We start from the raw sequence: 13,805 nt of genomic DNA on the forward strand, positions 1-13,805 counted from the left end.
CATACAGCTACGCATTACTGTTTCTTGGTCTTGGTAACAGGCGCCTTTGTCACAGGAAGTGTGAACCACAGAGCGACAAATACAACAAAGGCAGTCATTGTCGACAGGGCACCCGAAATATATGGCCATGAGCTGCTGACCATGCGAGGATACTCATCATGGTTGAAAGGTCGCACTGGAATAACATCATCCTTACGAATATATGTCCATCCAGGCCTCTTCCAGTTGACACGCAGTGTAAATACACCATGGCGGTCTGGCAAACGCAGTGTCGTCGTGTAGGTAGTCGAGTTTGCATTGCTTGACACAGCATGCAAAGGCTCGGTCACGTAGGGATCCAGCATGATTGCAGAGAGCTGGAGGTCGAGATCGTTCGGCGCAGGGCCCCAGCGAGCCCCATCGAACGCCTCCAATGTCAAGGCATACTTCACAATATCTTTAATGCGGTACATGGAAACGACATTGTCCTGCTCTTCATAGTCAGGACGCACATCGTGTTCATGTAGGCGAACGCGTTGATGCGAGTTGCTGGCAATGCGTAGCACACTGGACTCTTGGAAGGTCCAAGCGGTGAGATCATCCACAAATGAGCGTTGAAGCGGGCGTGATGCGTCCCCGTAAAGGTCGTTCTGGAAGAGCTCCAAGCTGCCAACAAACACAGCACGCGCGGAGTTATCACGCAGCTGCACGGCCGACGCCAGCGAGGCCGTAGCATCTTCGGAATGGGCATCCGCGCCAGTGAGCAAATCCGTCATATCGTGCAGTGCCTCCAGTTTGTTAATGTTGGATGCCGTGAACGCGGAGGGCTCACCGGTGACCTTGGGCACATCACTTTGGTACGCTGTCAGGGGAGGCAGCAAGAGGGGGAAGGCCAACGGATTCGGGCCCACCCAATGTGCGATTCCACGGAAAAGCAGCGAGTCTTCAGACATGCGTGTCTTGTCGGAGAATACAGCAGCATTCGGCACAATACCACCAGCAGCCAGCGAGCCACGCTCCTTCACGTTGCCGCCCACACGCACAGCTGAGTGATCGCCCAAGTCCAAAGCGGTATCGTAACCGAAGTGATCGACCAGCTTCATGCCACGCTCGCCAAAGTCGAGACCAAACTCACGGGCAAAATCGCGCCACGCCTCTGTGAGTTGCGGCGAGAGGGCGACCAACATATTCCCCCCCTTCTGCAGAAATTCGACCAAAGTCTGGGGCTCAAGACCCGTAGGCAACTTTTTCAGGTGTGGCGCAAGCATGACAATATGGTCATACATGCGCTCCCCATGCACAAAGAGGTCGTCTTCCTCTTTCCATGCAGAAGGTGCAGCGATGCTCAGGTCATAGCCACGCGCAAGGAGTGAATCAAAGTACGTTGAGTACGATGCCTGTTCGCTGTCTTCCACAATGGCCATCACACGATGACCTGTCGCGGAAGCTGCGAAGGCAGCATGCAAACTGCAAAGACAAAACACCACGCACGCGAACAATCGCATTGCCGGCGCACGGACAGAAAGCAAGAGAACCTTGGGTCGCCTCTGTCTGCACGTCCGTCCGACGTTACTCAGGCACTGGTGCCACGCCCGAATCTCATCACGTGATAGTACCCCGCTCGGACGAGGCGTCCCTAGGCGTGTACCACGCCGCCAGGTCGCTGGCTGTCAATCTCCACGACAGGTCGCGTGGGATGGACCAACCCCAGAACGCGGCGGCGGGTACAGAGACACGTACCTCGCCTGCACCAAAAAAGAAACCAGGCACGGGCGGGTCTATCGCTGATGGCGACCCCTCACCCTCCCTTGCTTTCTCCATTGAGGATGACACAGATGTCCTTGAAAATGAACTCGAAGAGTTCTATGCCTACGTAGAGGCGCCTTCTATCATTGAGAATCGTGTGCATTGGGAACAATGGGCGCAATCCAAATGGTCGTCGCTGGGCATGGATTCCAATATAGGCGGTATGTTCTTTTTCTCACTGACCGTGCACAGCTTGGGTTTCATTGGACTCCAGAGCGCGACGACACATCTTACAGCGGCTCCTGTCGTCTCTGGATCTGGAAGATCGAGATGCACGAATTTCCGCGTCGCTAGCGCTGTTATACCACTTGCAAGGCTCGTTTGGCGAGACACAGAGCGAGGCAGACCAGGTTCATTGGATTCGCGAGAACACGAAAATGGTGCTTGACCTGCAAGGTCTCGAGGACATCTATGTGGCCTTTAAACGTGCCTGCTGGCGTCACGACTGGCTAAGTGGTCTCCCAGACTCCATCCCGGCGCAGTCGAGTGATCACGGCGATACCTTTGTGATGACAGCCCAGGACAAGGCAGAGTACTTGGATGAAATCAATATGGAAGTAACGATGCACCTATCTCAGCTGTACATGATCACAGAAATGCACCGTGGTGACGTGGACCTTGCTGATACACTCAGTATGTCGCTCTTGTACGACTGACCCACAGTGACACTGGACCCGCCCATGCCGATCTATCTGTTTGAGTTGGTGGCCAATCTACGAGAAAAGAGTATCAAGGGGTTTCCCGTCAAAAAATTGGTCCTGCTCTTGTGGAAAGCTCTGCTGGCCGTCCTGGGCGGCACCGAAGACATTGCACGGTGCAAGGCGCTCGTCCGTCGCCGTGAAGGTCTCGCGCCGCGCTCAGCTTTATCCCGCCAAAGTGTCGTGACGCCCAACGATGTACTTCAGTTCCGACAGGAATGGATGGCAAAGTATCCCGCGTTGATCGATGCTGAAGACCAGCAGGAACTTGTGCCGGGGGAGCGCCTAGCATCGACTACACAGCCACTACCTGTGAATGGCAAAGACGCGTCGTCGTCTCACCTTCTTCCCTCCATGCTGGATGAAGAGCGTCTGGCGGCGGCCAAAGCGGCAGCAGCTCCGCCACTCAAAGTCGGCCGTCAAAAGTTCCAGACCGACCAAAGCCGGCCTTATGTACTGCCTTTTGCGTCGGGTGTGTCGCGTGGCTCAGCCATGCCGCTAAGTATGCAAGAAGCCATCTCGCTGTACCAGTCCCACATGTACGTCGATACTGGATTGTGGCAGATGTGGTGTGTACGCCAAGAGCTTATGGACGATCTGTATGGAACACATGACCCTACAGCACCTACGTTGCAATCTGAACTCGCTGCCATGACATTGAGCGATTCTACGGAGCGAACGCCAGCGCCACAGAGGGAAGATATGGAGGATGAGCAGCGATTGAAACGCATCGAACTGTTGTACCGATCCACTCTCCCATCCTTGCAAAGTGCGGTCATTGTGCTGTTGAAGCTCATGCTGGCAACGACCACGTCGAGCGGTACGTCCAGTGCGTTCATGCGGGCTACGGCCGATGGTGCCTTACCAGAGCAAGCGCCTTCGCCTACGTTGGAGGATGTCGACGTGGTACGCCATCGCGAAATTATGAACAAGGGTATCAGTGCGGTGCTTCTCCTGTGTCTGCGTTGGTTCCGAGTGAACCACATGCTGCAGTTTGAGTACCTCTCTCAGATTCTCTTGGACTCCAATGTCCTCCTTCTCATCCTCAAACTCTTTGGCTTGCACGAAGTCGGTCATTCCATCCGATCACGCTGTGAAGCGTATCCGTTCGGTCTGTTTGAATATTGCCGCTTAGTAGGCCATTCTGGCTCGCAGGAAACGCCCCAAAGTGTGCTGGATCGCACACATTTGCGTATCGGTGATGTCTGGCCGGAGTATCCCGACGATCCTGCGCGGCTACGCCACGTACCGGCCAACGCGCCTTTATCGCAGGCGTTCTCATGGCGCAATATGGCCTCGGCTTGGTGCCTTACCCGCATCCTATACCTTGTATGCCGGCACAAAGTGCATCGCATTCTCTTGCTAGTCCAATACAAGAGCTCTGCCATCTTAAAACGCACTCTTAAAGTCCCACAGCCTGACTTGGAACTGTACGTTCTCAAGCTCCTAAAAATCCAAATACCCTACTGTGGCCGCAAATGGCGTCAGTCCAACATGCGGATCATCACACAGATTTACCTGCGCTGCCGTCCGTCGCTCCGTGATGACTGGCCAGGCGGCGGCGATGTGGAGTCGGAGGTTGAGACTTCCTTGGCGGACGAGCAGACACTTCGTACGTTGATCCAATATTACAACCAGACGCGCTACCATTTCCAGCCGCCCGTCTTGCAGCAGCAAACACTCTCAGCAGCGGACGACACGGATGGGGCCAAGCATGGGTCTGGCGCGCATGCGCCCCACCAGCCTACGGCACCCTCCCATGCGGAGGCTGATCGAGATGCATTTGAGCGCGAGGCGTTCCCTGCTCGGCGTACGTCCAGCGTGGCCAGCACGCCAGGCCGCTACATTGCCAGCGTCCCGACGGATGGGTACCTGGATGCGTACGAAGATATGCTCCAGGAGCTGTTTGCCAATGTCCCGTTGGAGTCACTGACAGCCCCTACACCCACCCACCCTGATGCCACATCGATGCTGCCTACCTCTTCGTCCACAGCGGCTTCTACCTCGTCGTCGTCCACGACTGACGCTGGCCAAAACGACTGGGAGCATCTCAGTCCCCGCGAAATGACCTACTTATCACGCTCGCCCCGCCTCGCCCCGTCGGTACCGTCGCCTACACGTTCGCCTTCCCCGGCGCCGTCCGCGCGGCGTAGGTCGTCCACGGTAGCTGCGCCACCGACGTCGGAGACCTCGGCCTCCACAAAAACACGCCGTCACATGCGGAATGTCTCCTTCTCGCTGCTTTCCACGTCGTCGCCGGCCCTTGCGTACCATCGCCGTGTGAATTCCAGTCCAGGCATGCAACGTCCACCCCTTCACTGGAGTATGAAGGACCTCGTTGAAGATGCGATTTCCAGTGAGCAAGGCGACAACGTCCCTGCACCTGAACCAGACATTCTCATCCCCGACGTGCCTCTGCCGTCGCCCAAGCCTGGCGGCATCGACGAAGTCGAGCACATTTTTGGCGCCTAAGCCGCCACGCCCAGCGTTCTGTCATGTTGGGACTGCGCGGCGCGACTTTCGCATCGCCTCCACATAGAACTACGTAGGCCTATCCACCATGTACGATACCGCATCGGTGCTGTTGCGCGCGTACTACCGCGCAACTGGGTGGGACGAGCAGCGCTCGTACCTGCATCTGATGCGTGCGAGTGAGAGTATGTATACATTCTGCTAAGCCGCAGCGCTCTTGGACTTCCCGATCCCACGCTATTTGACCTTCTCGTCGGCGTCCGTGCCGACGTCGTCGTTCATGGCTAGTGCGCGGACGTCATCGCTGCCGTTCTCTGCCGCTTTGGCGTATGCATACGCATCGACCAAGGCCCCACTGAATATCACATGCGTCGTTGATCCCAAGCACCGCATGACACGCGCTTCGTACTTCCTTCTACCTGACCAACAGCATCGTGGCACGCCTCATTTCGATCCCAGCGCCCCTCGCGAGGCGTTGCTGTTCGGCAGTATCCATGCCCCGAGCGGCTGTGTCGAGGCGTTGTGTGTGACGCGCCTCTCAGAGCATTGGCAGCTCATGGCCACGGCTCTCTCACGTGCACCGCGGTATCCACTGGTACCGCTAGGCCGCCGCCTGGGCCTTCTCACACGCCCGGAACGCAGCACTACCGCCTCTTCCTCCAGTACGACGGCCCTGTCAGAAGAAGACCTGGTCCTCGGTCCACCGGGAACGACCAACCTGCTGCTGACGTGCCAGCACCAGACACCCCACTCGACGGCCGAGTACAGCTACTCGCTGGACGACGCGTTGTGGGGCTTCCGATACCTGCGGCAGTTTTCATCGCTCACGCAGCGTGGAATTGTTAGCGCCGGCGCTGAGGTCTTTTTCAGCGCCGCAGAAAAAAGCGCCGGTGTCTCGATCGGCTCGCGCTGGAGTATGCCGCAGGGCGCAGCGTACGCCGTAGGCGCCACGTCCTCGCCAGCTTCGCCAGCCGTAGCGACGCTCACGCTGAATCCCATGATGGGGCATGTACGTGCCTCGTACGCGGCTCAGCTGGATGACGATGTGCTTGTAAGCACACGCTACGATTTCAATGTGTACTCGTACCAGTCGGACTGGACGCTGGGCGCCGAGTACCGCTTGCATCGTTTGCCGGAGGACGACCGCGCGTCCTTCTCGTCGGTGGATTCGGCGTCCAGCCCCACGCAGCGCGAGCGTGTAGGCGTATGCGCGATGCCGAAAGACGATGTACACATGTCGCTGCGGGACACCAAGCTGGATCCTGCGCTGCCATCGACGCCAGTCCAGCCGAGGACACCGGCCATCCTGCGTGCCGCTGCGTCCGACGACACTTCCGCGCGCACGACGACAGGGACGACGGCCACTACACCCTACCTGGGCATTCTCAAGGCGCGCCTGAGTGCGACAGGTCTGCTGGCTCTTCTTTGGGAGGGCGCATGGCATCGATGCCTCCTCTCGGTCGGCGTCAAAGCCTCTCTATCGTCGTTGCAGCCGACACCGCCGCTCCTTGGCGTGGAAGTGTTGTACTTGTCAGATACCGCCTAACATCTAGACCTGTCTATGTATGTATACCAAACACCCTCGTTACTCGAGAGCATTTTGCCAATCCGCCGCATTCTCGTCGTCCGGCAACGCGCCGGTAAACGACAAGAAGTTTTGCGGACGATGGATTTCGTCCCAGTAGGCCGCCGGCGGCGCCAATTGCAGCGAGTACTGGAAATGCGGCGTCCATTGCGCACTGAGCGACAGGCCATAGTTCCACGCGCCATCGGACGGCGCTAACGTCGTGCCAAGGATGCGGTCACTCAGAAGCAACTGCGCCTTCTCGACCATGCTCGGCGCAAAGCCCGGCGCAGGGCCCATGGCATCGGCCGCCGACGCTTTGCGGCCCCACTCAAAGCCCTCCACACTGAGCGTATGCGCCGAGAGACTCACCGAGCCGGGCGTAAACGCACATGTCACGCACACACTGTGCGCGCCCCATTCTGGGTGCGCCGCCATCATGCGTGCATGCGTCGCAACGTCGGCCGGCGCCAGGTGCGGCAGGTCTTGTGCCTGCGTCTTGATCCAGCCAAGAGGCTCCAGATCCTTGAGCATGTAGTCATGCGTAGGCAGCTGCTCCGGCAATTCCACGCCCGTGTTACTGCCACGCTGCGGCACCCACACAATCAGCTTGATTTCCTTGACGGCAGGCATATCTGGCGGCGACGCACCGTACAGGTACCCTGCCACTTGCGCACGCAGATCGCTGGTCATAATGAACGTCTTGAGAATGTTCTTCGGAATGACATACGTCAACGCACCAGCATCCTCGCGCACATCGTCGTTCGAGACGTACAGATGCTGGCAACGCAGCGGTAGGTTCGTCGCACTCAGCGCCCGAATACGCCAGTCGCTCTTGGAGCTGAACACCTGGTTCTCGTACTGCGTCGTGGTGACCGTTTGGATCTCGTCACCATGCACATTCACCGTGCGTGTCTGTGTCGCAGTGACTTGCTGCTGTGCCTGGTTCTGATCAATCTCGGCCATCTGCTGACGCTGCTGCGATGGCGACGAAATCTCCATACCCAGGATAATATCACGGATCTCACTCGACGTAAGACTCGCCACAGCCACCTGGTTGCGGCGACCATAGTCCTGCAAGATGAGATCACGCAACGCAATCTCCACCTTGATCCACTCCTCGTCCGAGAACGACGGCCAAATGTGATGCGGCTGCGTCACCGTGTTGATGTTCGGCCGCAAGATGACCTTGGTCTTTTCCGCATTCACATGCAAGGCACGCAGCAGCAGAATACAGCGCGAGAACGCCGTGTACGACGAAATGCTCTTGAGCCAGTCGTCGTACAGCGAATAGAGGACCATCTGCGGCTGCGTCGCCCGCAGAATCAAGTCGCCAATCTTTTCCAGCTTCATGCAGGCCTGGAAGGGCAGCTGCAATTGCGAGCCTTTGATCACAATGTTCGGGAAGTCGAGCAGGTGCACTTCCAATGGATCCAGCATACCTTTGCGTGTGACAATCACCTGCTTCGGCTGCTCTTCCACCGGCAGCGAACGCACCAACGCTGCGACTTCTTCGGCCGTCTTCCACTTGGCCAGCTGGCCCAGACGTTTCTGACCCGCCCATACCGATGTATGAATCACCTTGAGGAAGAGCTGGCCTGTGCGTGGATTCAAGATAAAGATCGCACCGTTGATGGGCTTCGTCACCAAGTTGCCTTCAAACGTACGGTGGATCGTGACGCGGTACACGTTGGTATCATCGATCATCCAAATCACCTGGTTGCTGAACAGCTCGGCATAGTTGCCCGAGTTCAAGTACGGCTCCGTCGGCTCGGAACTGTAGAGCTGCAGACCCTTGCGGATACGCTCGCGCAGCACGTACAACGCAGGGTTGGCTTTCATGATCTTCGCCATCGCCTGCTGTAGCAGCGGCTTGGCGCCCGGGATGTACGAGCCATACGCCGAATGCATACTGTACGCCAAGTCAATGCCGATGAGCACACCGGTCGGCGACGGGTAAATCGACGTGTTGTCGGTAGTGTAGTCCAAGTACTTCGCACGGCAGTATCGCTCAATGTCGTGCGAGTCAAAGTCGCCCCAACGCAGCTGCACATCGATCCACCACTTGGATCCCGTCGCGCCGCCCATCACGTCGCGGGAGTCCGTGAGCAGCGAAGGGTTGGACATCGGCCATTTGTAGCTCGCAAACAGCACAATATCCGCACACGACGCATTCATACGGTACGACTTGCGTGGATGGATCGTCTCTTTCTGCACCGTCTCAATCTGCAGCGCCTCCAGCTCCTGATCAAACACCTGACACAAGTCCATGACAATACTCTCGTGAATCTTCTGCCACAAGTGCGCACGGAACAGCTGGATCAGCGAGATCTTCAGCGTGGGAATCTTGCCGTGCATGAAAATACCCGTCAAATCAAGCTGGACCTGGAAACCGACATACACATTCGCACGGTTGATCGTCGGACTCCACCACAACGTAAAGCGACGGTTGGGAATCTGCGAAAGACCGGACCGCTGGGCATTTGTCAGCTTCTTGTGCTTCATTTGATCCTCAAAGCCTGAGGCCTTCTCCCAGAAGAGACCTTCCCACGTAGGGAAGTTGCAGCCCTTGAACAGTGTGTGCTCCAAGCAGCCTTCCACACCGCCCAGCGCCGCAATAATATCGGTACGGTACTGATTCAACTGCCACAGCTTACCGTCGTGGCGCTGCGACGTCCACCAGAACGGATTGTACTTCAACAGCTGATACTGCTTGAACTCGTTGCGCAGACGCCACATTTTGTCATACGACAAAATCGTGCGGTCTTTCTGGAACAGTGTGTTGATACGCGGAATACCACGGTCCCATGCATCTTCCAAATCCTCCAGCGTCAATCGTCGGTTCTGGGCGTTCGCCTCGCGACGCTTATTGGCATACTCGGACCATACGCGCGAACTGTCGAGGAACTCTGACTCCCAGCTCTGAATGTAACGGTACAAGTTCGGGATCAGCTGGTCCTCATCATGGCTCATACCAGAGCGGAAGTGCGAGATACCTGTATCTGTCTGCTTCGACCACCGCAGATCCGACTGCGGAATGAGCACGTGGCCCATCGAGAGCATGCCCAGCCCACCGAGCTCCTTCGGGCTGTAGAATACCACCGGCGGGAAGCGCGAGGGCATCTTGCTGTTCAGACCAATCTTCACACGGGTCTGGATCTTGTTCTCACACTTCACCAGCAGGTCCAGCAGCTCATTGGTATGAATGACCGCTTCACGGAAGTACGTCATGAGGCCAATCAGTGTCGTATTCCACTTGTTCACAATCTTCGCAAAAGGCGACGAGCCCGCTGCCATCAACACTTGACGCACACGGTTGTGGAAGGCGGCAATCGACTCGTCCGACACACGCAGGTAGGCCTGCGCACTACGCTCTCCTGTCGAAGCGTGAACCAACGACCAAACGCCATCGCGCTGCTCGCCCATATCACCCTGGCGCATCTTCGGGAGAATGCGCACCTCAAAGCCTTGCATCGAGAAAAGCAGGTTGGGGTTGTCTTTGCTGTACACACTCACGAACGTGTCGTCCCACTCAATCGTCGTCAAACTGCGCGGCAGCGAGTTCTTCACCGTCCAGAACACCGCCCGGCCCAGGTTCACATCATGCTTGTTCAGGCGCATACGACTGTCACGTGGCCAACACTTCTTGTTGTTGTACCCGATCATGTTGCTGTTGTTCGGATCAGGGTTCGCACTCAGGTACCGCTGGATCAAGTCGCGCGCCTCGTCTGCCGTAAAGCGGTAGAGAATGTGCACACGATCGACATACCGCATGTACATACGCACAGGGTGCCGCGTCTCGATCTCAGGACTCTCGTACTGCAAGAACCCATTCGGCATCTTGGGCGAGCCAGCCATATCACTAGCACGGCGCAGACCCAAGATAAGCAGGTCAAGGATCATGCCGTAGTACTGGAACACGAAGCCAGAGAACTGAAGACCACGTAGCAGACCGTACGAATTCACATGCGCCATATCCTTCCAGACAATCGACACATTGTTCTTCGCCGTAATGTAGTCGGCCAAGTTGTGGTCCATAATCAGACGCAGCAGGCGATTGAGCAGCGTAATATCGACCTTATCAAACACCTTCGACAGCGTCGTCTCCATAAGCACTGTACATTCGCCCTGCGACGTCTCCCAAACGTCCTGCAGATTGTTAATGCCATTGCACCACTTGTACACAAGCAGCGGCGGAGGCTCTTGGTCACTGGGCTTGATCCAGGCCGGGAAGAGAGCGCGTTTGTCCGCCTCGTACGCAAGGTACTGATCCAAGTACGCATCCGTGATCTTCTCCATCGGCTCAATGTCGTATGTCGGCACCAGTTTCGCAAACGTATCGAAGAACTCCAGTCCCACCTCTTTGAACGCACGCTGCGTTAGCATCAGGCGCTTGATACGCGCTAGTGTCTCATGTGGGTTGTCGAACGCCTGCTCGATCAGGGCGAGCTCTTCACGCTGCGTCTGATTCAGACGGCCTTGGACACTGTACGCCTCCTTGAGCTTTTCGAGCGCCAGGACCAGCAGCTTGGTATCGTGCTTGAAGTTGAGCGACGGGAAGGGAATCGGCTGGAAACGCCGGCTTTCAAGCCAGTGTACGGTCGACGTGTAAATCGCCACAGCCGACTCGGAGGTGATGTATGGGCCGTCCTTGAGGTACGCATTCTGGCGCTCCTGCTCGGCCTTGAGGTACAAACGCGTCAAACGACCCAAGTTCTTGCGGCTTACCGTCTTATCGACCGTGGCACCGCGGCGAATGCGCTCACGGTTGTAGTGGGCCACTGACGTCCACCAATCGGCTTTGGACTTGACGTACCGCAGAATAACATTCTCAATCGCTGTGGGCATGCCCGGCACCTTCCACGGCACATTGGCTTTCCAGCAGCGCCAGGCCTCGGTCAAGTGCTGCAGAATCGTCTTGCTCTTGTTCTGCTTGATCCCTTCCGGCATCATATCAAGCAAGTCGTGCATCACAGCCGCACGCAGCTCCAGGTCAAAGTGCGACTCTACACGCTGCTTTGTCACAGACTTGCCACCTGTACGTCCATTGCGGCCTTCAAACTGACGCGCCAACAGGTTGCCAAGCCAGCGTTCAAGTAGTGGCGTAATGCCACGCATGAAGAAAATCCATACGCGCCATGAGGGGCCCCAGAAGCCTACACCTGGACCCTTACCCACAGGCCCCGCATTGAAGCGGTAGTAAATGACATGCTTCAAATCTTTGCAGGCACGAATTTGGTGCATCACTTTGTACTTGTATCGGTAAACACCCGTCAGCTGGCCGACATGGTTCAGCAGGTACTGCAGGCCATCGGCCAACTGATACGCATCACAGTTGCCCAGTCGGAATTGCACATGCGCATCGACAATCAGCTTCGTCATACGGGCCATCTCACGCACAAGATGGAATGCATTACCGAATCGCGATTTTTTGCGCTCCTTGGTCGTCAGCGTCTTGACTGGCTTCAAGTTCATATTGTAGTCCAGGTGCAAGTACGTCAACGCCTTACGGTGGATCAACAGATTCAACATATTGAAACTCTGGCGCACCACTTGCAGACCCGCCTCTAGCCAGTCAAGATGGGTCGTTTGGAAGAACTTGGTCGACTTGAGCTGGCGGAACAAATACTTCTTCGACTGTGCCTTGTAGGGGCGAGCATGAAGTGTGTTCTGCACGTACTTCTTGAGCAGCTTTTGGTAGCTCACACGCACCTTGACAGGCTGGCCTGGAGGACAGTGCTCCAAGTACCACGCCTTGATCAGTGGCACATCCACAGCCCGTCGCGTCACGCCACTTCGGCGATGGTATGGCGGCGCAGCCCACCACAGCGCAATTGCATCTGCTGTAAGCTCGTTCTCTAGTGGCGCCTCTTGCAAAAACGGCTCAATGCCATCTGGCAGGACAAAGGCCTCTTCATCTGGCAGCTCATCGTCGCCTTGCACACCTTCACCAAAGACCACATCCTCATGCGACAGCACAGGCTCGCCATCGTTGTAGTGCGGACGGAATAGGTGATCTGTGCCCAGCGTCCGGCTGGAAATCGGATTCAGCGAAGGGTCAAAGTAGAACGCAGGCAGGTCGGGGTCGTCCGTACGCACAAACACGTTCTTCGGCTCGTGGTACGTGTTCAGCGCCACAGCCCTTGGGCGGCTGTTGTACAAATGAGGGAATGCCACTTTGTACTCTGTGCGAATCTGGTGCCGAATAATCACTTTGCGGATATCGTTAAACTCGTTCCAATCATCATCGTAGTCGTCCATATCCTTAAACAGGGGCTCAAACTTGGGGCCACCGGGGATCGCTACATTCAGTGCCTTGGCCGTGTAAAACGACTTGAGATCAAACAGATAAAAGTAGTTGCGATCACCCATCGCAAAGTCGCTTTGCAACGTACGGCCCAGGCGGTACAGTGCCGCCATCTTCGGCAAATCCAGCGTCCAGAATCGGTACGAAGGGCCATTGATGTAGCGCGCATCCTTGATGAGTGGCTTGTGATCGTAAAACCAATCAATGATCGCTGCATCTTCGTCCTCATCCAGCTCCAACTGAATCGCCTCCAATGGCTCAACATCCAAAATGTTGTCGCCATAGTCGATCGGCGGCTCTTCATCATCAAAGGGAGGGAATCGGATACGCTTAAAGTGCCGACGATCACGCTTCTCGCGTCGCATAGCCAGCCACATTGTCGCCCATTGTGCATGGTAAATCGGCTCAACAACACGTGGCGTTTCGTTCACAAAGGTGATGGCACCTGTAATATGATACAACACAGGCACTTCACGCACCTGCTCCCAAGGCATTGGGATATTTTCCAGCAGCTTCATCATCGCGTGTGGGACATATTTCAGTGCACCAAGATGCACACGCTTCTCGGCACGGTATTTACGATTGCTCATATCGCCATGGTCCTTGATAATCTTACGGACATGCTCTGGAGGAAGTTCCTGCTTTCCTGTGTCAAGAAGCGCCGTTTTCTCACGGCGGTCACCATACTTGCGACTCTGTGTCTGCTTCCACTTGCGTGCTTTCGCAGCCAGTTCCGCAGCACTCATCGGCTGAGGCTCACGCCCAGGCGCCACGTACCCAGGCGGAGCACCTCCTGGTGTACTGACATATCCTGGCGGCGGCGGTACCACCATGTTGGCTGCTCACTCACGAACCTTCAACGAAGCCGTACGTGACGTCAGTCGTCAGTCGTGGCGATGAGGAGGAAAATCATCGTCACGCGCCGACGGAAGACCCATGTGCTGACTAATCAACCTTACAACAACAGCGCCTGTAACGA

General features: G+C 56.5%; 4 protein-coding genes across 4 annotated transcripts; 2 read left to right on the plus strand and 2 right to left on the minus strand.

Annotated features, from left to right (window-relative positions):
* Positions 1-14: 14 nt before the first annotated feature.
* Malapachy_2946 (wbp1-oligosaccharyl transferase beta subunit precursor) lies at positions 15-1,403 on the minus strand (the record flags this gene model as incomplete). Its single annotated transcript, XM_018137429.1, has 1 exon — positions 15-1,403. The coding sequence occupies one exon, from the start codon at positions 1,401-1,403 to the stop codon at positions 15-17; it is 1,389 nt and encodes a 462-aa protein (XP_017993869.1).
* A 272-nt stretch (positions 1,404-1,675) lies between these two features.
* On the plus strand, positions 1,676-4,955 carry Malapachy_2913 (hypothetical protein; the record flags this gene model as incomplete). Its single annotated transcript, XM_018137397.1, has 3 exons — positions 1,676-1,946; positions 1,978-2,418; positions 2,449-4,955. 3 exons carry the CDS (start codon positions 1,676-1,678, stop codon positions 4,953-4,955), a joined length of 3,219 nt encoding a protein of 1,072 aa, XP_017993713.1.
* An 88-nt stretch (positions 4,956-5,043) lies between these two features.
* Positions 5,044-6,501, plus strand: Malapachy_2936 (mitochondrial distribution and morphology protein 10; the record flags this gene model as incomplete). The annotated part of the gene is made up of 2 exons (XM_018137420.1): positions 5,044-5,140; positions 5,168-6,501. 2 exons carry the CDS (start codon positions 5,044-5,046, stop codon positions 6,499-6,501), a joined length of 1,431 nt encoding a protein of 476 aa, XP_017993803.1.
* Positions 6,502-6,540: 39 nt separating this feature from the next.
* Malapachy_2919 (pre-mrna-processing-splicing factor) lies at positions 6,541-13,659 on the minus strand (the record flags this gene model as incomplete). Its single annotated transcript, XM_018137403.1, has 1 exon — positions 6,541-13,659. One exon carries the CDS (start codon positions 13,657-13,659, stop codon positions 6,541-6,543), a length of 7,119 nt encoding a protein of 2,372 aa, XP_017993703.1.
* Between the last annotated feature and the right edge of the window lie 146 nt (positions 13,660-13,805).

This window comes from Malassezia pachydermatis (assembly GCF_001278385.1).
Source record: "Malassezia pachydermatis strain CBS 1879 chromosome Unknown scaffold1, whole genome shotgun sequence".
NCBI classification, from domain to species: domain Eukaryota; kingdom Fungi; phylum Basidiomycota; class Malasseziomycetes; order Malasseziales; family Malasseziaceae; genus Malassezia; species Malassezia pachydermatis.